Below are 24,315 nucleotides of genomic sequence, written 5' to 3'. Positions count from 1 at the left end.
CTGTTTGTCACAATAGGGATAGAATTAGAGGAAAGTAGGCTAAGTGAAACAGTTAGAAACATGTGTACTACGTAATTTCACTTAAATGGGGAGTCTTCAGAAAAGAAAAGTCAGACATTCTGAGACAGAATGAAGTCGGCTGCCATAGATGATGTGTGAATGGAAGACACAGGTGTAAAGTGGCACATACAAACACATGGATAAACATCTACCGTGTTACTTCCACTAGAGGACTGTAATTAATAAGTGGTGTCAGCTAAGTTTGAGTCCGCTCAACCATGACAACCCTTTGACTGTGATATGCTGGAATGTCATGTTGAAGCCTCAAAGACGTGCAATAAGTTACACAGCTCTTAAGTAAAACTCACTTAAACATAAAAACTTTGCTTTGTCCTCTGACAACACACACGGTTTAGATTTAAAGGCTGCTTCTGTTCTTCATGTGCTAAGCTCCCAGGAAGGAAGGGCTGAGTGGTGTTTTATGGGAGGAGCACAGAAGCGATCTGCAGAGCAGCACTGTTCATTAGCAGTTCTGTCTCTTACTGTTCTGGATAGGTTTTCAGAAAAGTTAGGGGAAATAGTTTGTTTATTGCTAGCAGCTCTTTACATATGAAGTCATGTGCTGTGTCCAGTGGCGGAGAGAGGAGGCTGGCCTGTAATAACTGCTTCTTAGAGAGGTCAGCTGCTACTGAAACATGGTTATTGGCCACACTGCTTCATCTTTGCCTTGGTTTACATGTGGATAAACATGAAGGCAAAGTTTTAGAAATGGAAGTTTGTTTTGTTGACATTTAGAAATCTCTAAGAAATGTCCATGAAGTGTTAGCTCCATCCAGGCATTGTGTACGGCACATGCCTATGTTCCCAGTCCTCAGGAGGATTGCCATCTGTTCAAGGTGAATGAATACCAGTCCAGCAAGGAGTGAAATAAGACAGGAACCACAGAAAAGAAGCATTAAAAAAGGGATGTTGTTAGGAAAAAGAAGATGAGGCGGAGAGCCACAGCTGACCGAGTGGCACAGCAGACTCTCCTGATCACACCACTGTATGTACTGCATACTGTACGTGTTCAGTGACCTTTCGGTCCCTTCCTTAGGCTGGTTAATTGCGCCATTCATCAGCGTTGGTCCGTATGTAGCAGATTTTCAGGTCCTGATGAGCCCAGCTGGCTGACTTGCCTTGGTGAACCGTGGGCCATCATGGAAGGATGTATGTCGCAAGTCATTGTTTAATAAGGAAGTCATTGTACTTTTGCAGTTAGGATGGTTCCTTCAGGGTAGCATGATGACGTCATTCCATTTGTTCGCCCTGCATTTGGTTGATGTGCCATGTGTCATGGCCTATAGTAGGGTAGAGCTCATTGAGGGCCCTTCCATAGAGTGTGATGTGTTAGCAGCATTGCTGCTAAACTGAAGGGGTGGAGAAAGTTCTGTGGGGATTGAATGGGAAATGACTAATTCCATTTTAGAGTCTGGAGAAAAGCTTCACAGAGGATCTGACATTTCCATAATCATGCATGGATTCTGAGTCATGAAAGCTTATAGTATGTTTGTAGAACAGTAAACGTACAAAATTGCTGCTGTAATTTACTAAGTAGAGATGGTAGGATGGAATAGATTGTAGATGGTTGAGGGTCAACTTGCCAAGGAATTAAGGTAATGTTCTTCAGTGACTAATGGTTCATCAGAGTCTCTAAAGAAGGTCTGTGATAAGGGTGGTAAGGTTTTGTTTGTTTTTAAAGAAGTGAACACTGTTGGAATCATGAGAGAACTAGAGGAACAGAAAAGGGAAAATCTAGCCAGTTTGAGCATGGAAGATTGTTGGATCAAATGAGGAGACCTTAACCAAAGTATGGTCCATAGGAAGGAAGACTGCGAGGAATTTGACAAGGGCAGTGTTCCTTGATTAGTTGATAGACTGATGAGAGAAAAGGAAGAGAAGAATGTGAAATCCACTGTAACCCAGTGGACACTGGGCCATCAATAGGTGAGGTCCACTGTAACACGGTGGACAGTGGGCCATCAGTAGGTGAGGTCCACTGTAACACGGTGGACAGTGGGCCATCAGTAGGTGAGGTCCACTGTAACACGGTGGACAGTGGGCCATCAGTAGGTGAGGTCCACTGTTAGACGGTGGACAGTGGGCCATCAGTAGGTGAGGTCCACTGTTAGATGGTGGACAGTGGACCATCGGTAGGGTAGGGACTGCAGATGATGTGGGCCTTGTGGGAGATGGGTCTGTCCCTTAGGGGCTTTACCCACCAATTTGGATATGTGTCAGTTTCAAACCGTACTCATGGTTTTGAGTGTGATTGGCTTTTTACTTTTTTCTCAGTACTTCTCTTTCTTAACCCTTATGCTTAGGCCTATGTTAAATTATGTTTATTATATCACAGTTCTGTTTACTTTTAAAAAATAAACAATGTCAGCAGAGAATTCTATAGATAACATGGACACCATATTTCAAAATTTGGTGAGGCTGATGGTATAGCCTTAGGGGACAGTGGGGACAGTTGGACAAAATGGACTGATGATGGTGTGGTAAGGAAATGGGAGAAACCTGCTACTGACTTAAAAAAGAGAGGGCCTGTAGCAGAGTGGGGCCTGTACCAGGGCACAGTAGCTCTGTTGCTCAGGCTAGCCTTGAGCTCTGGATTTTCCTACCCAAGCATTAGGACTAGAGGTTTATGCCACCATGCATTTTATAGAAAATAGGTTGATAGATTATAGGGGATCCATTTGGCAACTAGAAGTACTATTGTATTTGTTTCAGAAACCTCACAAGATGAAATAGCATAAGTACGAGTTCACTTTACCACGAGGCTGACGCTGAAGGACGTGCCTTGGTTGTGGGGAAAGGGGGAGAAGAAGAGGCAGTGTTTAGAGTGTGTCTGTGTGTGTGGCCTGTAGACAAGGTAGGGGGTCTTTGTTTAGAGATGGAGGGCACTCAGGAAGTTAGAGAGGTGCTTTCATTGTCTAACAGCAGAGGTAAGGCTATGCTGGAAGGTGAAGTGGGGAGTGTCCTGGACATGGCTAAATCTGACGAAGAACTTGTGACATATGCTTTGCATAGTAGTTCCTCTGTCCCCATCCAATATTTGTTAAAATACAGTCATCTCAGATGTGAAAATAGGTTTAGAGAAACATAATTGACCCCAGGTTGCTTTAAAAGGTGGACCTAGGTTTTGGATTCCCATTTGTTGACGCCGTTCATTATATTTAATTTTTACTAAAGGATTGAGAGGTGCGAATGAGGTAGAGAAGGTAAGACACAGTGCAGCCCTACAAGAAGAGCAGGAAGAGGGCTGTGGTGAGTGAAGAATGGAAATTGTATTGAGTATCATCCTTCAGGTGCCATCTATAGGGTGACTTGAAGTGGAAGTAGTTAGAGCAGATCCAATAAGATGAAAATCAGTGATCTTTTTGTAAATTTTGAGGTACAACCTGTTGTTTGGAACCCCAAGTTTAGGTCAGCAGTGGAGCTTATCTGACCAGATAAGATTCTGTTCTTGGAAGTTTAAGGTTTCTGGACTCAGTCATTGTCTTACATTTAAAAATCATATTTACAGTCATTGCTTTTTCTGTTGATATAGTTGCACCCTAATTTATTGTATGTCTTTCATCTTAAAAGTTAATGAACTTTTACCACAAAACCAATGTGCCAGCAGGACACACGTGGAAGTGTCCGCAGGGAAGGAATCTTACTGCTACTCTCCCCACCCCCCTTCATTAGCACCTTTACTGAGGACTTCCTGTGGACTGTTGGGGGTTACAGTGGTGAACAAGGTCTTTCATTTGTGTGAGATAAACTGGTAAAAGCCCTGGGCTGGGACATATGGTGTGAACTGAGAAGATGGCAGGGTGGGAGCTAGGCTGTGAGCACTGGTGAGAGTCTCTTCACAGACTTGGAGGAGAGAGCAAAGGTAGAGACAACAGCAAGTGCTACTGTGGTGTCCTGGTGGACATCTGTCTGGAAACAGGAAGCAGGCCAGCATTGCTGAAGGAGAGTTTGTGAAAGGGAGCCAAGGGCTGGGAGGGTTGCTCTAGCTTGTGCTGTATGTGCTTATGTAAGCATTCTGGATTTCTGCAGTGATTTAAAAGCTGTGTCCAAATCAAGGAATTTGGCAATTTTTGTATTCACAGTTTTGCTTTATTTTTATTTTATAGGATGGAACAAAATTTACTTGCATTGGGGCTCTGTATTCTGAGCTTCTCGCTGTCAGCAATAAAGGAGAACTTTATCAGTGGAAGTGGAGTGAATCTGAGCCTTACAGAAATGCCCAGGTACTTTGTTACAGTAAGCCTTGAAATGTATGACTCTGCATGTCTACACGAGAAGTAATCATCATTTTTCTTATGCTTTCAAAGAATCCTTCATTGCATCATCCACGAGCAACGTTTTTGGGGTTGACCAATGAGAAGATAGTCCTCCTGTCTGCAAATAGCATAAGAGCAACCGTAGCTACTGAAAATAACAAGGTAGGGACCACTTTTGCATTGATGGACAGTTCCCACTTAAAGCTGTGGGCTTGCTTTCTCTGCCTCATTTCATCTTCTTTTAGTCTGACATAGGTCCATAATAAAAGCCTTTGAACATTTACAGCAATAATCCTGCCTCTTAGTCTTGATGCTGGCTAGTGTATATCATAATTCAAAGTTGCTTACTGTAGTTGTGTGTGAACGCATGGCGATGTGTGGAGGTGGGAGGGACAGCATGTGAGGGGCAGTCCTCTTCAGATCAGCATGTGGGGTCTGCTGACTGAACTTGTAGGTTTAAGGGCCAGCACTTTCCCCAGCCATCCTGCTAGGTTGTGTATGTTGAAAGTGGCTTTCCATAGTTGAGGTAAGAAGAAAATAACCAAGAAAAGCTAGAAAGGAAAGTGATTAAGAGACAGGAGAAGGGGCTTAAGCTGGGAAAGCCTGGTTGAAACTGTATTGATGTTCCACTCCAGCTGAGAGTAGGGATGTTCAGGGCATGCCTGTAGCCTGGAATTACACGTCAGACGAGCAGCCTGCTTTAAAGCAATCAAATTGTATTAAAAATTCTAAAATTGTAATTGTTTGATTATAGGGGAGTAAAGTGTAGTAGTCTTTGATGTATATGAGTGCCTGCACATGTGTCAGTGGTGATCACAGGAGGAAGGTGTCGGAGCTCCTAGAACTGGAGTTAGGGACAGTTGTCGGGCTCCATGCGGTGCTGGAACTGAATCTAGGTCCTCGACAAGAGCAGGAAGTGCTCTTACTCACTGGGCAGTCTCTCCAGTCCCCAGGAAAATTTTCTGAAGTATTTTATTTTTGTTGTATTGAACTCCAAGCATGTTAGGCCTTGAGTTGATAGAATATACATTGTACCTTGCTCTGGTGTTGGCAACAGCTCTTACTTACGCCTCCTATCATCTTCCTTAGGTTGCTACATGGGTGGATGAAACATTAAGTTCTGTGGCTTCTAAGTTAGAACACACAGCACAGACTTACTCTGAACTTCAAGGAGAACGGATAGTTTCTTTACACTGCTGTGCTCTTTATACCTGCGCCCAGCTTGAGAATAATTTATATTGGTGGTAAGTTCCATAAAATATTGTTCCTACATCGAAAGCAGCTTTGAAGAGAAAAATGCCATCCATCATGAGGTCATTGCAACAACAGTGCTTTGTAGACCCTGGAAGGACCGTCCCTTTTAGTTCCATTGAAAAACTGAGAAGACTGTTTGCAAACACTGTATGCTTAGCAACCGTGTTAGTAAGTTTCCTGAGAGCACAAAGTAGAACAAATTACACAGACCACTACTATCTGCAGATAACTACGGCTAATATTTACAGGTAGTTTTAATCCTTTCTTCACACAATTGTAAATTATGAGGTATATTATTTTAAAATTTCATTGCATGCATTTTTCTTCAAGTCTTTATATGTATACATATATACATATGTGTGTGTATATATATACATATACATATATATATTTAATAAGGCTCTAAAGGTAATCTTTGTTAGGGGTTACCAATAGTTATTTGTAGGAAAAGTTAATTGTAAAGAGAACGTTGGTTGTATTTTCTATAGAATTTGAATAAAATTTATTGAAGATTGAATAAAACTGGATGCAGCTGTTTACTAATAAAGTTTATGAGCAAGGCGTAAATAAATAGGAGTTGCAGGTTAGTACCGAGCTGAGAGACATTGTTGAGAAGCCATGCACCAGCAGTACTTACTTACGTGGCTAACTTTAGATTTCCTTAATGGACCGCTTTTCTGCCTTTTGACCCATTTATGTTTTTCCCCTCCAGGGGTGTCGTTCCTTTTAGTCAAAGGAAGAAAATGTTAGAGAAAGCTAGAGCAAAAAATAAAAAGCCCAAATCCAGCGCTGGTATTTCCTCCATGCCAAACATCACTGTTGGAACTCAGGTAAGTGGTTAGAGTGGAGCCTGTCTAAACCGCTGTCTTTAAAACAATCATTCTCCCCTGTGGAGCAGTCCCCCTTAACAAGCCTTTCTGTAGGTGAGTGTTGCTAGCCAGTGTTCTGGGTTGCTAGCATGTTGGATCTGTGTCAGCCTTCTCTCAGAGAAGTGACGTTCTGTAGATCTTGACTCATGTCTGTAGGAGTTTTCCTGTGGAGCAGGGTTTCCTTATTAGCCTACTACCTTCAAGAGTTATTTAGTGCTTTTCCATTGCAGAGCCTTGTAAGAGTGTTGGTTGAGGTTGTCTTAGCAGTAAGGCCGGGCATGTCTATGAGGTGACATCCTAGGGGAGTCTTCGAGGTGAGCAGGTTGAAAGTCTGCTCTGTGGAGTATTGTCAGTAAGAGGTTGTGTCAGATCCCTGCATTTATTTCTACATATTGGTGTTTTAGGGCTCTGAGATAGTATGTTAGAAAGCGATTTTCTAACATATTCAAAGTGCGGGCGTCTCTTGCAGGCCTCATGTCCCTTTTATCTATGTGTAGTTGATTATCTCTGAATTCTGTATACAGCAAATTGAATGAAGGAGAAGATAAGCTAGTAAGAGTTTAGTAAAAAAAAAAAAATGGGTTGTTGATGGCTCAGCTTTCTGTTAACCTGGTGACTGAGTTTGAATCTGGACCCCCATAGAGTAGAGGGAGAAAAACAGTTGTACCAAGTCCCTGATCTGCATATGCACACCATGGCATGTGTGCACCCATAACACCGTGCACATAAGACATGGTAAAAGGACTTGGTCATACCTGCTGGCCAGCTCCTGGCTCCTGGTAGCTTAGCTCCAGATGCTTGCACCCCCATCTTTTGGACATTGCAAGTACTGCACTCATGAGCACAGACCTACATAGACACACACATCCACACTTAAAGAGCTTTGAAAAGAGATTATCAAAAAGGTACTTATGAATTGTTTCCACTAATATTTTGGCTGCTTTTGATAGTTATAATTTTATTACTATCATAAAACATTTTAAAGGTTTTTAGTTGTAGTTACTAATATATTTACTGATTATTAAGATGAGATGACCCACAGGATTAAAGAGTTTTTGGGACATTGATGTGTGAGATCAGAAGGACCCTAATGGATATTTATATGATAAAATTTAGTATTTATTTATCATATATCAAGTGTTGTACTGTGAAAAGCTTGAAGAGTGTCATGGTGGGATTTAGGACAAGTGTAGATTTTTATTGCATAACAGCCTTCCTACCTCCTCATGCGCCTTCTCCAGCACTAAAATGTCCTATCACCCTACACTCCGTATGTCAGAAAGCCTAGTCCCAGCTTTCCTGGACTGGTTCCTGTGTTTGAGGCTCTGTTTCCTTACCTCTCCCCCAATCCATGGTTGTCTTGTTCTGAGCTGTCATCTTCCAAATAGAAATGTCAGCTCTCCACAAGGTGACTCAGTTTTCAGCACCTTACCTAAGGTGCTTTGAACAAGGTATCTCTTGTATGAGTACTAATTATTAGTGACTGAGCTTATAGACAGGACACAGCAGCTGTTTAAAGAACAAGTGACAAGTCACTTCGGGCAGGGAAGGTGGGGCTAAGGAGCTTGAAGAAGGAAACGGGTTTGACCTGTGTAATTCTAGACTTGCCTGTTTTTATTTTATGTGTATGTATGCATATTTTGCCTGCATGTGTGTATTGCATCATGTGTGTGCCTGGTGCCAGTTGAGGCCAGGAGAGGATGTTGAATTCCTGGATCTGGAGTTTCAGAATATTGTGAGCCAGGTAGGTGCTCAGAGCCAAACACAGGTTCTCTGTAGGAACAATAAATGCTTTTAATTGTTGAGCCATCTTTAGCCCAGTGGTTTTCAACTGTTGTGTTTGAGTGAATCTTTAACAGCAATCATTTAAGAACATAGGAAAACACAGATATAGATATTTACATTATGATTCATAACAGGAGCAAAGTCATAGTTATGAAAAGAAGTTTGTACTTTGGGTTCATCACAACATGGTTTGACTCCAAATAGGAGAGAGCTGAAGCACTAGGAAAGTTGATAATCACTGCTCTAGACCAAAGGGAACTCTTTAAATAAGGAACAAACCACTGAAGGAGAGTACCTTGACGTACAAGTAAGATTTTGTTTGAAAACCGGAGATTTATGGAGCCACAGACTCGTACACATTGACTTTCTGACAATGACAGAGCTGTTGGTCACCTGCATTTATAGACCTTAATAGTTGAGAATGATGTCTTTACCAACTATTAATTGAACACTGCTGACTCAGACTTTGACTTGTTTCTTTGAGTCACATTTATTGTAAGAAGATGCTAATAAAGAATTTCAGTTAATAATGTTTTGATTTCAGTTAAAATGCTTTTGTTGAGCATTTATTGGGCTCTAAGCTTTCATTGGTTTTATTTTTTAGAGTAAGGCTAAGTTGGAGTTTATTAGGGATAGGTTTGTGGGGAGTTTTGTGTATTTATTTTCTTGAAATGGGGGTTTCACCTTGAAAGTTCTGACTGCCCTGGAACTTGCTTGCAACTTGCAGATTAGGCTGGTCTTCATTCAACTCAAGAGATGCCCCTGCCTCTGCCTCCTGAAACTCAAAGAGGTGCCCCTGCCCCTGCTTCCTGACTGCTAATATTAAAAGGATGCCCCACCATGCCTGGCAAGAAAAGTTTTTAGTATGAATTTAGGTAGGTGCAGTCACTAACTATCAGGGGAGAGATGTTTAAGAGGAGGCAGGGGCATGCCCTGCAGTAGTCGGTTTTGGCTTGTAGTGGAAGGTGGCAGACAGGACAAATGTTTCCTGAAAGTTTCTGGCTAGATATTTTTCCAAGTTCCACATTCGCTTTAAAGAGCATTTATTTATGCCAAAACCTGTAGTTGATGACTCGAGGTTGTTGTTGAGGAAAACTGAGCCACTGCTGTGGTTTGCTTGACAGTGTCACTGTGGAGGCCAGCTGCCCATAACTGCCATGAATCAACCTCTGGCTTTTTTTTTTTTAAGCTTTAGAGTATAGCCTTAGTTCTGCAAGGTCCTTTACTATGTCCTATTTTATTTTATTTTGTTTTAGCTAACAGTGAGAATTTTATAGGTCATTGACAATTGAACTTCCTTAAACCCCTGATGCCAAAGTTAGTATTTATTGTTTGTTTATTTAGGAGTCTTACTCTGGCTTTGCTGAGGTATTTCTTCTACCTTTGCCTTTTGAGTGCTGAGATACAGGCTGAGCTGCACACCTTTAAAAGATTAGTGTCCATTGAAGGCTGAGGGAAGCATCCATAAGAGATGGTATTTTAGAGCCTGTGGAGCATCAGAATTAAGGAAGAGAAAGTTTAAAATGGCATGAAACAGAGAAAAGTATAGTTGATTTCTCTTCTGTTTCCTTTCCCTTTCCTAGAATGGCTGACACTGGCTGTGTGAGTTTAGTGATTCACTCCTAGCAGACAGGCTGATGTCAGTGCTCTTTAGCGGTAAGGATATTTGTTGGGGTGGAGAAGGGTACAGTATATACTTGTTGCCGGTGAGTTTGTGTTGGAAAACATAGGAAGGCACTTTCCCACGTTTGAACTGATGGTCACTGTTCGTTCTGTCACTCTGACTGTGATTTTCTTTTGTCTGCCAGGTGTGCTTAAGAAATAACCCCCTCTATCATGCTGGAGCAGTTGCCTTTTCAATTAGTGCTGGGATTCCTAAAGTTGGTGTCTTAATGGAGTCAGTCTGGAATATGAATGATAGCTGCAGATTTCAGCTTCGGTCTCCAGAGAGCCTGAAAAGCATGGAAAAAGCCAGCAAAACTATTGAAACAAAGTGAGTACGGGGCCTCTGCTCGTTCTATATGTGTGAACACGGTCATCAAAAATGTGATAACGAACAGGGGGACTTGCTGTGCTTTTTCTTTCTTTCTTTCTTTTTTTTTTTATGCCTTACAGTTTCTTCTTTAAAACCTTTGGCTTTATGTGTAGAGTGTTTGCTTGCTGTGTGTGCTGGAGAGCATGGAAGAACAGTAAGTGCTCCTGACAGCTGAGCCCTGTCCCCAGGCATTGTCACAGTTTCTGATGGCGGCCAGAGTGACATGATGGTGCTCTTTCTTCATGTCTTGTTTTGTTTGTTGTCATTTGTCTGTGCTTTATACAGTTCTGTGTTAATACAGTTCTTGAGACTGTTCATCCTATGTGATGAAGTCGTTAGTGTAACCTGATAGAAGTGTGCGCCCATCATTGTAGCATGGAAGAGTGTTTTCTCTTGGCTAAGTTTTGGGTACATCAGAAAATGGACAGCATTTTACACATGGAAACTTAACGCTTCTACCATAGACATAGGTGTCTAAAGTGCTAAAAGTTTTGTGTGCTTCATCTCCAAACAAATGTAATGATTATACATATATATTTATTAACTTCTGATTGTGATTTCTCCTGATGCTGAAAGTGCAAGCTGAAGTTTGGAAGCCCAGAGGTTTGTTAGGAAGTTAAAGATGGCCATGGTGGCAGGCGCCTTTAATCCCAGCACTCTGGAGCAGAGGCTGGCAGAGCTCTCATAAGTTCAAGGCCAGCCTGGTCTACAGAATGAGATCCAAGACAGCCAAGGCTACACAGAGGAACACTGTCTGGAAAAAGGTGTGAGGTGGGGGGAACAAACCTAAGACACTAAAACCTAAGATTTATAGTTTTAGTGCCTTTTTTTAAAAAAGGAGATTTACAGGTGAGCCTCACAGTTAATATTTGGTATAAAAATAAGAACAGATCATAATGCTTTCTCATATTTTCTGAACTCTGAAAAAGAATTGTACTTTATAGTACTAGGGGTTGGACCAGCTTTGATGTACAAATATCAGTTATTTGGGTGTGATGATCTGGGTGTATGCCTGTAATCAATCTTAGCACTTAGGAAGCAGTGCTAGTTATAGCCAACCTGTTCTACATAGGAAGTTCTCGGCTAGTCAGTGGTACATAGTGGCTTCTTCTCTCAAAGAAGCCAACACAAATGAACAAACAAAAAAACAGATATAACCTGTAAGTAAGATGAGCAGAATATATTTAAACTCTGTAAAAAGATTTTTCAAAGTCTTCCTTGGATTTAGCAATTTCTGTCAATAAAGTTAAGTAAGATTCTGTGTAGAGAACAAAGCCCTTTCTGTTTCAGTAGAGCCTCCTGCCTGCCTGGCATTGAAGAGCCTTCATTTAGAATATGCTAGCCCTCAGTCAGACTGCCCCGTTTCTCCATCTCTCTACAGAGTAGTAGTGTTGCCTGCCTCAAGCATGGTGGTAAAAATACTGTTACTTTCAGAATCATTTCAAAATTCAGATTGATGTGACACCTTTAATCCCAGCACTTGGGAAGCGGAGGCCAAGCTGGTCTATATAGTGAGTTTCAGGCCAGACAGGGCTACATAATGAGGCCCTGGGTTGTGTTTTTTTTTCTTTAAATTTTTTTTTTAGTCTATGTGATAAACATAGTTTTAAAAGGTTTGCGATCAACTAATGATTTGTGTCTAGAAATAATTTTGCTTTATGTAAATGTATGCTGCTTGTAGGCCATCAGGGAGCTGTAGGTCTGGCTGCGTCTCCTAGACAAAGCGTGTGTGTGCGCTGCCGTTCTAGCTGTGGAGAGCTTTGTTTACTGCATTTTTCTTCTGTACACCATGCATCTTTTTATTACATGGAACTGTTGACATAAAATACGTTTGCTGTTTCAAACTATATCCATTTAGTAAGAATTTTGCTCTTTTATAAACTTGTTTCAGTAAATTGTTTGAAAGTCTCTGTTGTTTTAATTCCTAGTTATAAGACAAGTACTTTACTTTTCTCATTTTAGGCCTGAGAGTAAGCAGGAACCAGTAAAAACAGAAATGGGTCCTCCACCATCACCAGCATCCACCTGCAGCGATGCTTCCTCAATTGCCAGCAGCGCGTCCATGCCCTATAGTAAGCTTTATGTGTATCGTGTGGTCAGAGTAAGGTCCCGCTTAGACCGTGGTGCTGTGTTTGTCTGAGCAGCCAACTCAGTGGCGTTTCAAACTCTGTCTTTATAGATGTTGTGTGTCCCCTGGTTTTTTCTAGTTTTGGTTTTGATACAGCTTTAATTGGAAAGATAGTATCTATGGTCCTGATTGTTTTAGGTTTGTTTTTTTGACAATTATAGTTAAAAATATAAAATTCTTTGTAAACATCAATGGAAACACCACCATTACCCAGAATATATGTTACAGTTCCTTTTGAGACCCTTACTACAAAGTAGTATATTAGTTACAACATGATTTCAACTTGTTCTTAGAATTTATAAACCTAGATTTAGAACTGTGTCCTAGATTTCAAGCTCCTTGAAAGTCACAGATTGAAGTTACATAGTGGTTTTAAGAACATAGAATAAATTCCTCTTTAAGTGTAGCACACACACACACATTTTGGCTCATTTTAGTATTGTAATAATATTAGTATAGTTAAGCAGTAGCCAGTTGTAGCTCTTCTTTATTTACTGTGTGTTTCTTTGAAGTAAGGGTCTTATGTCCTCAGTTCAGAAAGGAGCGACCTAAGGATTCTTCATTCCTTTGCCAACTGGCCTTACTGGTGTGCTTAGATGGACTCTATAATATTTTCCTTTTGATACTTAACATTTTGTTCTTAAGAACGACGTCGATCAACTCCTGCCCCGAAAGAAGAAGAGAAGGTGAATGAAGAGCAGTGGTCCCTTCGGGAAGTTGTTTTTGTTGAAGACGTTAAAAATGTTCCTGTTGGCAAGGTTTGTTCAAAATAGATGAGACTTAGTTATTTACCAGCTCACCTTGGTTCCTTGAGGGTTTTATGGTTAGTGTCTGAGACCCCTTTCTTCAAGGTTGCCTTTAAATTGTCCTTCAGTGGTTGCTGTAGTCTGAGTCTGATTCAGATGAGTCTCTGCTGAAGTGAGGAGGGGGTGCTGGAGTGGATTAGCATCCAGAGGATGGAACTGAGATCAGGCATACACGTGCACTTACTAGGATGGCTTATGAGGTCCAGCCAGTCTAGCAATGGCTGTCTACTGATGGAAGGTCCAAGGAGCCAGGGAAGGAAAGTGTTTCCTAGTGAGAGCAAGCAAGCAAAGGGCCGGCTGAGAGTTCCCTTCTGCATCCTTTTTGTAGGATGCTGGCAGAAGGTGTGGCCCAGATTAAAAGTGGGTCTTTTTTTTTTTTTTTCTTCAATTGACTTAATTAAGAGAAAATTCCTCATAGGTGTACCCAGCTTCCTGAGTTTTAGTTTAGTTTTGGCAGTGTGTGTTCTCAGCTAGCTCTGCTGGCCCAATACAGTACTTTTTGTTTGATAAAGATACTGGAACTATGAAACTGCAGAAGGTCTGTAGCACTAAGCTGTTTTCTTTGATTTTTCTCTTGTTCTTTTTCCTCTTTTTCTTATTCCAAGAAGCCAAGTGAATGGAAGCCATTTGCTTGAATGTCATTAATTGACCCCTTTGTCCCACAGTGCATAATTTAAGTGTCCCTACAGGTATAGAATTTCTGCACAGTGAAGATTTTCTGATTGCCTTTTAGTTATGTAAAATACAACCTTTTAAAATAAGGGTTTTTTCATTTGTACACAATGGAAAGAGATAAAAATGAAGATCTGCAATTTATAAGGGCCTTATAAAGCCTTTGATTAGCTGTGGTTTCACTTGGGAAAATCACGCTGACTTAAACTCATAAGTACTAAGGAGAAGAGGCTGAGAGTCAAGTGTCCTGCTTCCAGGTCCTATGCCTGCCTGTCTGTACTGTTATCTCATCTCCAGTTTGACAGCTGTAGTCACAGCTGTGGGTCTGGCAATTTGAATGTATTAAATAGAATATTAGTAACATCTGTTCGTCCTCAGTCATGCTGGTCCCATTTGTGGCATCCTAGGCTGCTGATCTGTATGGATGCAGAAAGTTCTGGGATAGGGCAGTTACAGTTCTGTAATGTCATCCCTTCAGAGGAGGAGGCAGAAGTTCCCAGAAATTATTCAAGGCCCCACTCAGCTGCATGGTGAAGACCAGAGTAGGACACATGAAACGGGAAAAAGAGCTGTCTGTCTGATATTGCTGCTTAGACAATAAAGACAGAAGATGAGAGGTTCATATGGGTGGATCTAGTTTTGGGTCAGTAAATGGCTTAACACTCATTGTGATTAGTGTGGCTGTGTGAGTTGTTTCATTGAGTCTTCATTTGTGGATACAAATAGCAAACGTCTTTGGTTGTTTTCCAGGTTGACGTTAAAATGTTCATTGATAAATACTTACCAGGGCTTACGTGTCTTTAGTATTGTTGAGTGGGCAAGCAGAAGGTGCAGGGTTTTATTCAAGCCTTTTAAAATATTTACTAATTGTATCCATCTCTTCACTTCCAGGTGCTGAAGGTGGACGGTGCCTATGTAGCTGTAAGGTTTCCAGGAACGTCCAGTAACACCAGCTGTCAGACCAGCTCTGGCCCGGACGCCGACCCGTCTTCGCTCCTGCAGGACTGCAGGCTACTTCGGATTGATGAGCTGCAGGTATCTGTATGGGAGCTGAGAGAATGTGGGGATGGACTCACTGAGAGTGTGACAGTGATCGTGAAGTTATTTCTGTTGTTGTGCAGGTTGTCAAAACGGGTGGCACCCCAAAAGTTCCCGACTGTTTTCAGAGGACTCCCAAAAAGCTTTGTATACCTGATAAGACAGAAATACTAGCAGTAAATGTGGATTCCAAAGGTAAGTCTTTTATAGTTGTGTAGAGTTTACATCTGCTGTCACATGTGGGACCAGGGTACAGTTGTTGGAGATTTGACAGTGTTTGCCCCGGCATGTAACAACACAACAGTGAAATGTGGCTGGACGGAATCACAGCCAGTGCTGGAGAGGTTACACTTGTTAAAGGCTTTAACTGTTAAGACTTCTCCTTTTTCTTTTCTCTTCTGTGCCTTTGAAAGGTGTCCATGCTGTTCTGAAGACGGGAAGCTGGGTACGGTACTGTATCTTTGATCTCGCTACAGGAAAAGCTGAACAAGAAAATAATTTCCCAACAAGCAGCATTGCTTTTCTCGGTCAGGATGAGAGGAACGTAGCTATCTTTACTGCTGGACAGGTAAGAGGCTCCATTGGTTTTTTTTTATTTTTTGTTGTTCATTTTATTTTTTAAGAACAGATACAAGACTGGCATTTTTGTGCCACGTAGGGTTTGCCTATTAGACTTATGGAAGAATTGATAATCCTTAGCACATTCTGTTAGGAAAGCTTGTTATTTCTAACATTTAGTTTATTTTAAAATAAATACACTTACTGTAAAAGTCTGTTCTTGCTTTACTCCCATCCCTTCGTTTTCTCTCTTTCTGTTTTCTGGATGACAAGGGTTCCAAGCTCAGGGAGAACTCAGCCGCTCTGCTTTATCCTTCCAAGAACTAGAATCTGGGCACGCATGGTCACACTAGGCTGTGTGATCATTTGTGACTTGTGACAAGCGTTATTTATTGTCTTTCCTCTGCTGTAGGAATCTCCTATTATTCTTCGTGATGGAAACGGTACTATCTACCCAATGGCCAAGGACTGCATGGGAGGAATAAGGGACCCTGACTGGCTCGATCTCCCACCAATTAGTAGTCTTGGGATGGGTGTACATTCTTTAATAAATCTTCCTGCCAATTCAACAATCAAAAAGAAAGCAGCTATTATTATCATGGCTGTAGAGGTAATTAACTTTTGAAATTACTTGGCATTCTAATTCAGAAAAAATACTGACATCTTGAGAAAATTCATGAAAAGATCATTCATTGTCCCTTCCTTCCCTATAAGAGCTAATAGTTTATTAATATATCAGAGATAAGGAAGATCAGCGATTATGGTATAACTTGTTTTAAAATAGGCATGCATATATACATATACATACACACTGTTGGGATAGCATATTGATCGGGAGAAATCAGACTGGTTATACTTTTGAGGAAGTGATCTGTGGTTAGGGTGAAGGAAGAGATTGTTGTCTGTGGTACTAGGTGCCATCTTTGAGAGTCATTAATGTTAGAAAAATGTATTTAGCTAAGAGGTGGGGGTGTATTGGTCAGAAGTAGCAGGTGGTATGGGTATGGCTGGGTAGGGCACAGGGTGAATTACGTCCTTGCCTGAGGCGCCTAAATTTCAACTGAATGCTAACAGAAGAATTTTGTTTTGTGAGTGACGTGTGTGTGTGTGTGTGTGTGTGTGTGTGTGTGTGTATTTTAAAAATTAGTAGTTGAGTATCAGGGCTTTATAGGAATGGCAGAAGACAGATGTTTATTAAGAAGCCAGATAAAGGCCAATGTATAATCCAAGTCAGAAACAAAGCAAACTTGAATTCTTAGAAATGGGAAAAGGGGCAGGACAGATTTGATATGTGTGAAGGAAGTAGAAACTGGAAAGCTTGTTACTTGGATAGTAGTAGTCTAGGGAGTGCTCCATGTCTGATCTCTGCCCTGGGGACTTGGGTGGCGATCTCCTAGTGGAGAGAGAAGTAGGCGGAGACAAGGTGGGGGAGATGACCTTGCCTTAGTGCACAGCTGGTGAGCTGTAGGAAAGAGGTGTTATGATACTAAGCTCTCCATGCAGTTTTAGCTGAAGTGGATTTAGATTGTGATTTGGTTTCACAAATAGAATCAGCAGATTTTAATTTGCTAAATGCAAGAGATCAAATTCAAGAAGAAAGAACAAAAGATCTTGTTTTAATTATTAATTCAAAATTATCTAAATGTGCCGAGGTGCACATAGAGTTCAGCACCCAGCCTTGTGGAGTTGGTTCTCTTTTTACATGGGTTCTGGGTATGGAGCCAGAGTTGTCAGGATTCCACAACAAAACACCTCTCACTGCTGGACTATCTTGACAGCCCAAGGTTTGCAAGAAGGAAGCTTCTATTTTTGGAGCATCTAAAGAAGTTTAGGAGGTGGGGTTAGCATAGGCACTTTGCTTTTGGCCATGTGACCTTGAGAATGTTTGGTTCTCTATGAGGGCAATGGGGAATAAAAAAGAAAAACAGAAGCCTGAAGGCTTTGAGAGACAAACAAATTCAGTTATTTAAATGTGACATGGGTAGAGCTGTATTTTTTTTTTAATTCCCTGTGCCCTTTGATCTAGGGATGATTTTTGCAGCATAGCTAAGCATGCTGCTGACAGTGTCAGTCTGTGTTAGGTCTGAGGATGATCATGAGAATTTCCTGTATAGTTGCTGCTGCCAACTATGTATCCTAGTGTACAAAACAAGGAAGCATGCATGTTAACCCATGTACTGTGACTAGTGTGCTGTGTAACATAGTACATAGAACAAAAGGAAACAGTGTGCTGCCCACATACTGGGCTTCTGGTTATTGGGAAGACTTTGACTTTCGCTTTAAGAGCATACGTTGGCCCAGAGTACAGAGTACACTTAATTCTACAGTGAAACAGCTGCTCTCACACGTGCCAAGTCCTTTACCCTTCCCTTCCCTTTCTCATGTGGACAGTGATCCCTCGAGGGCACCTTCCTCCCCATAAGTTTAGGCAAGGGAGACTTTATTTAGGCAGTTTTCTGGCAGGTTGTTAAGTGCCCTTTCCTTTGTCCCTTGTATTTTCATACACACCGATGTGTTTCTAGTAAAAGGTACAAATAATGAGTTTGCTTTTTAAAATAAGTGCTTTATACTCTTAAGTGTTCCATAATTTTAGTTTTTATCTCTATACTTTTTGTTCAAAAGATTTGATTTTATATGAGTATGAATATTTGCAAGCATGTGTGTTTGGCAGTGTGTGTGTTACTGGTGCTCAAGGAGACCAGAGTAGTGTGTCAGACCGTTTGGAACTACAGTTACTGTGGTTCCTGTGGGTTCTGGGAACTGAATCTGGGGTCTTTGCAAGAATCTTGTACTTTTAATAATTGCTGGGCCATCTTTCCAGCAATCAAACTAGTATTTTTTGCTGTGAGACAGCTAATGTTATTTTCTATGTATACATTTTCTATGCATTGTTAATGTCTTTTAACATCTGCCATTGACTTTGGAAATTGCACCTATCATAATTCCTAGAGAGTCAAAAGTTTTGTATTTTATGTATCACAACATAATGTGACCTTTTATAAACATTATTATTGTGTATATCCCTGATTGTGGTGGGGTGATAGAGGCTCTTGTGGAAGCCAGATCACAGCACCATTTGGGTTTTGGGGATTGCGCTCAGGTGGTCTGGCTTGGTAGCAAGTGCTTTATCCCTGGACCTTCTCATGGGACCTGAAATGAAATGTAACGCTTAAACAGTGAGGTGCTGATAAATAAGTCTTGAAGAAAATATATATCCTTTGTTTAATTGGCTGACAGTATTGCCAGAGTTGTAATTTGAGAGCTGGAGTGAATCCCAGGATATCAGCAAGCATGGCTGCACGTCACATGCGGGCATTCTCCTTCAGTTACTCTGTGCATTGACTGCTTTCCCATTGGCTACAGGTTGAGTTGGTTTGGAATATTGAAAACATTTCCTCATGTTCTATACTTGTGTTCTGTATACTCTCCTTACAGAGTATAGACAAGTTTATCTTTTTTGCCAGGCCACTTGTGACCAATTTCTACTTCCTTGAAGATCCAGTCGTATTATAGTGGCTATGAGCCATTCTGATGTGTGTGATTTTGACATGTTCAGTGTTCAGTTTCAGTTTTTTGAAGTGTTTTTGCCCTCTTCTGCCTGAGGACAGAAGCAAACCTTGATGCAGCACATTCTCAGATGTGACTATGAGGCCTGCCGACAGTACCTTGTGAATCTGGAGCAAGCAGTTGTCTTAGAGCAGAACCTGCAGATGTTACAGACGTTCATCAGCCACAGATGTGATGGGAACCGGAACATTTTACATGCTTGTGTATCGGTTTGCTTTCCAACTAGCAATAAGGAAACTAAAGAAGAGGAGGGTAAGATTCAAACCATACAAAACCTTTGCAAGAACCCTAGGAAAAGAAGACTCTTGTAGAGAACATGTTACCATTTTTACTTTATTTTGTATGGTCTTGAAAGGTCTGACTTTTGTCATGTGGTAAAAATATTTCTAAGAGTTACATGTGAAAACAGACAATAAAGTTTGGTCTGTGTTGATACTAAATAAACTTAACTAATTTTGTAAGTACAAATTACTTTAAAAACCTTCATATTTCAAATTACATGTACATGTGTATGTATATGGGTATGTATACATTGGTGGGTGCACGTATCGAAGAAGACCCGAGGATCCCCTGGATGGAGTGGACTTAAACATGCAGCTGTGAGCCAAATTGGTGCTGGCAACCTTACTGTGGTGCCCTGGAATAGTAGTGTGTGTTCTTGATTGCGGGGCCATCTCTCCACCCCCTCAAACATTTATTTCTTATTTACATGTATGTCTGTTTGTCTGACTTGTATGCCAGTTCTAGGGAGGCCAGAGGTTTTGGATCTCGTAGAGATGGAGTGGTGGGTGAGTGTGAGCACTGAGTGCTCTCTTCCTGTTTGCTTTGAGGCAGGGTTTCTCTTTGTGGCCCTGGCTGTCCCAGGACTTGTTTTGTAGACAAGGCTGGTCTTAAACCCATAAACATTCACCTGCCTTTGACTCCTGAGTGCTGGGATTAGAGGCTTATGCCACCACTGACTGCCCTGTGACAGAAAGTGCTCTTAATGGCTGTGTGCTTCCCACCCGCAGTCCCCAATGAATTTACCATAGGAATGTGGCATTTTAAGCTACCCGAATCAAGTTTTTGTTCCATTGTTTGGAATTTAGAAGGGAAAAAAATGTTATTAAAAAATAATTTTGTTTTTTTGCTTTTGCTATGGATTTTTTTCATTGGCTAAATGAAGGAAGACCTTAAAGTGCAACTTTTTAATTATTTTGAATTCTCTTGCTGCTAATGTGGACACTGCATTTTAAAATGTGATCCGTGGGTTTCATTTTTAATGTTATCACAATCACTGGGGTTTGTTTATAAGTAGCATATAAACTAAGACTGATAATGCTAGTATTATATACATATATAATATTAATCGTATATATAATATTAATATACTTAATAGTAAAAGATAAGTTTAAGTCCACTTAAGTTTATATGTTTATATGTTGCTGAAATAAGGCAGAATAAAGAAATCGCATAAAGGTCCTAGTCTAATCTTTCTCACAACCTTGCTGCCATTAGGAGAATGGTCACTTTGTTAATTGAAACACTGACATGCGTGAGTTGGTGTTTGCTGGCCAATGCACGTATTGTCAGTTGTTTTCAAAGGTTAAATCCAATTTTTTTTCTTACATTTCAGAAGCTGAGCGCTCAGAAAGAAATACCTTTGCAGAAAGGCTTTCTGCTGTGGAGGCCATTGCAAATGCTATATCAGTTGTTTCCAGTAATGGCCCAGGTAATCGGGCTGGATCATCAAGTAGTCGAAGGTAATATGATTTTTACAAGGAAACTTTAATTGGAGGAAAAAAGTCCAAGTACAGAAAGCAGTGTGTCTCTTACTGTCATGTGCATGAATTGGTGGTTCTCTTCTTTTCTGTTTTGCTTTTGGCTCCTTCCAGTAGCACTGGGACACTGTCTGACTAGTGAGAGCTCCACTCTGAGCACTGGGCTCTCACACTCGGTAGCAGGATTTGGAAACACAGCTCAGACGGCATCTCTGGAACGTGTTCTGAACTTGGCATTCTTCTTAGGTAGTGGTTTTCTTTAGGTCCATCCCTCAGATGTCTTAATGGCCTGGGAAGCAAAGAAAGGCTGCTGTGTGTTCTGAATGCTTGATTTTAAATTTCTAGGTTTTCTGAGCTGTTGGATGGGTAGTCGTTTATATAACCTTATTTAATAACTTATTTAAAGTTGTTAAGTGTTTGGCTACATGATAAATATAAAGAGTTTAGTAGTTTTCTTTAGGAAAAACAATTTTATTTTAGAAGTTTAAGATGTTTAGATGTTTGTTGGTTATTGTTGGTGAAAGCACTGCTCCCTGAGTGGTCATGTGACAGGTGGAAGGCTACTTAAAGTCGAGACCTATTGGCCTATTTTCTTCTATAAACTCTTCCCCTTTCAAAGTTTTTTTTTTTTTTTTCTTTCTTCTTAAATTGGCGTTAGGAAGGCTACCAGGTTGATAGGTTCCTGGGCTCAAAAAGATCCAAAAGTAACACTTAAGAAAAACCCCGTGGATGATCAAAATTATAATTTTAAATAGTACAGAAACTTTATGTATACTACACAGAATGAAAATTATTATCAGCTTATTTATTTAGAAGTACATTAAGCAAAGTGTTGACTCCAAAATGGAAAACAACTTAAATTCTTCATGAAGAAATTAGTCTGAATTATTTCAGATATTTCATTTCCTCAGGGAAATTGCAGGTGCCAATCACTTTGGACTCTGATATGGTTGGTCCAATGCCACTGCTGCCATCTTTTTTCATATAAGGATTATTTTGAAGGCAAAGACTAAAAGGAGCTTCAAGAGTGGGTGAAGAGTTGCTCACAGAAATAAATTTGCAGAGTAAGCTCCTTTGAGGAATTTGCCGAAGATTCCACTGCAGTGCTCTTAACCAGTGCAAACTCAGGGCTGCCAGCTGAACAGATGACAGCACAGGAGGCTTACTATCCACGCCGGGCAGTAGGAAGTCCACAGACTGCTTCACTGAAGTGAAACCCTCCACTAGCCTACAATGGATTTTCTAGGCGATGCCCCTTGATGAGTATGCAGGCTGGGATTCCTGAGCTGTGAGCTCAGAACTGATGCAGTCTCACTGTTGAATGGAATACTGTAATGACTTCAGATGATGCTATGACTCCCAAGTTTTGTTATGTGACTCAATAGTTCCTGAGTACAAAGGGCAGAATTAGTGCAAAGCTTGGTTGATGCATCTGATTACAGGTGTGTATACTCTAGCCATTGTTAATCTGGAAGACACATGACCTTCACTTTTTTGTCACAGTGGTATATTTGAACATGACTGGATTCTAAGGCTTCTGTAGCATGGATATAACGTGCTTACAAAGAGGAAATTACACCATCCTTGAATTCTTCCATATTGTCAGAAAACACGATGACTCCAGGCAAGCCCATGTGAAGAAATGTCAAAACTCTGAATCTTAGCAGCCAAGGTGGCATCGCCTCAGTGTTGTCCTCAGTGGCTGAGGATCCAGGTGAATCCATGAATTGTGTACAGCATCTTGAAGATGAATTTCCTTTTTGTTTTTGTTTTTTTATTTTTTTAAGAATCTGTATGAGGAGCTGGGCAATATACTTAAAAATGTTCCCAAGACCTAATGAAGAAAAAGGTTAAGAACAATTTAAATACATGACCAAGAATGACCCCCACTTTAATATTGAATTGACTACATCACAGCAACAAAGCTGGGAGTTTGCAAGTTCAAGATGAGACTGTGGGTCTCAATTTCCTTCCTTCACTTTTAATGTACTCTAAGCTAGTAGTTGGAGAATACCCAACATGTATTTTCTTTGGCCTATGTAGTGTTACTTTTTTTTTTTTTTAAATCTGAATGCCTTTAGACGACCACCATATATACCTCTAGTTTGCCACTGCCTGTGTTACCTCATGCCTGACTTCCCTTACAGTCACTTCTCTATAGTTCCTACCCAGCAGGCATTTCACTGTGAACTTGGAATGACCAGGCTCCTTAAAGCCCCAAGTGCACATTTATTTCAGGTTATTAATGCATTTTCCCCATCTGTACTTTGAGTACAGCATGTCGGCCTGCCCAGTGTCTCATCGTCACAGTGTACACTCACTGGGGGATTATGTCACTGGAAGAAAGCTGCTTTCTTTCTCTGAGTGATGACTTTGAACAGAGAAGTGACTTTGAATTAGTCTTGTTGGCGCTTTGCTCCCTTGTCTTACAAAAACTTTTAATCTTAAATTTTTGAATTGGGAAGTGGGGGAGAATGTTTAGTAGATATTTATAGGCATGAATGTATTATAATAGGTAATATTATTTGAGACATTAAAATTTACTTTGTGGGGTCTTTTAGTGTTTATTCCAAAAAGTACAGTACAAATAAGTTTCTAAAACTGCATTTCTGGAAATTGCATTTTGAAATAAAAGGACATACCCTTTTTATCTTACAAAAGCAATAATACATTGATGTGGAAAAACATTTACTCTGAGATTAGTTATTACAGTTGGAGACTTAAACATTGACAGTCATTTAGGGCACTTATGTTCTCTTTCATAAAGTGTCAGGTCTCTAGAAGTCATGTCTTTGGGATTATGGCTGCATGGAAAAAAGAAGTCCCCATGTGCTGTCCTGCCCTGACAATTGAGTTTTCATTTAGAAGCTTTAAAAAGTGGCTCAATGAAGGGTTCTGGACTCTTTTAATTTCTATTATTCTTAAGCGTGACTGCTTGGCTGCTGGAAGCTTTTATTTAGGCTTTTGTGCAGGAAGGGACCAGTTCCCATAACGAGGTCTTTGTGAGTAATCTTTTAGTGATGGAAACCACCTACCTGTACAGTGCTACATAGCAGGAGGAAAGAAAGAAAAGAAAAAAAAATATCAAGCCCCAGATAGTAACAATTTTAGTTTAATTTTCTTGAAGATGTGAATTGTATTATCAAGGCTTTTTGTTTTGTTGTGTTTTGTTTTGGGAGACTTTTGGGTATTTAAAACATTTAAACTGTTCTTTGTTTTAAAATTGCTCATGTGGATATTAGTTTAATTGCTTTTGAGTTACAGAAAAGGGATTTAGTAGGCTAACTTTGTTATGTACTAATCAGTAGTTTTATTGATATTTGTTATTAAACTTAATTTTTAGGAAATGAGACTGAAAAACTCCTGTTCATTTATGTCTAGCTGTTCATTTATCCTAAATGCACAAAAGACTATTTCTAACTCGTCTTCACCGAGACCTTTGTTCCCGTTGCTTAAGTCTGTAGGGAGCTACTGTAATGCTTTCAGTGTTGTGCTGATGCTAGACTCCCCAGCTACGTCTGCATCCT

The 24,315-nt window shown here is 40.5% G+C and overlaps 1 protein-coding gene across 5 annotated transcripts in view; it reads left to right on the top strand.

Moving 5' to 3' along the window:
* Window positions 1-24,315, top strand: part of Ubr5 (ubiquitin protein ligase E3 component n-recognin 5) — a 105,236-nt gene that overhangs the window by 40,391 nt on the left and 40,530 nt on the right. For all 5 annotated transcript variants that reach the window (XM_028765502.1, XM_028765529.1, XM_028765520.1 and 2 more), the window contains exons 10-22: window positions 4,167-4,283; window positions 4,368-4,478; window positions 5,406-5,560; window positions 6,283-6,400; window positions 10,033-10,217; window positions 12,222-12,331; window positions 13,033-13,145; window positions 14,757-14,900; window positions 14,987-15,098; window positions 15,317-15,471; window positions 15,874-16,071; window positions 19,070-19,280; window positions 20,644-20,770. In XM_028765502.1, the coding sequence (XP_028621335.1) occupies window positions 4,167-4,283; window positions 4,368-4,478; window positions 5,406-5,560; window positions 6,283-6,400; window positions 10,033-10,217; window positions 12,222-12,331; window positions 13,033-13,145; window positions 14,757-14,900; window positions 14,987-15,098; window positions 15,317-15,471; window positions 15,874-16,071; window positions 19,070-19,280; window positions 20,644-20,770 (1,856 nt within the window). The remainder of the gene's footprint in view (window positions 1-4,166; window positions 4,284-4,367; window positions 4,479-5,405; window positions 5,561-6,282; window positions 6,401-10,032; window positions 10,218-12,221; window positions 12,332-13,032; window positions 13,146-14,756; window positions 14,901-14,986; window positions 15,099-15,316; window positions 15,472-15,873; window positions 16,072-19,069; window positions 19,281-20,643; window positions 20,771-24,315) is intronic.

The sequence above is a fragment of the Grammomys surdaster genome, unplaced genomic scaffold (assembly GCF_004785775.1).
Source record: "Grammomys surdaster isolate TR1022 unplaced genomic scaffold, NIH_TR_1.0 63, whole genome shotgun sequence".
Classification (NCBI taxonomy): domain Eukaryota; kingdom Metazoa; phylum Chordata; class Mammalia; order Rodentia; family Muridae; genus Grammomys; species Grammomys surdaster.
The sequence above is the reverse complement of the archived record's forward strand: the minus strand, read 5'-3'. Positions and strand labels throughout refer to the sequence as shown.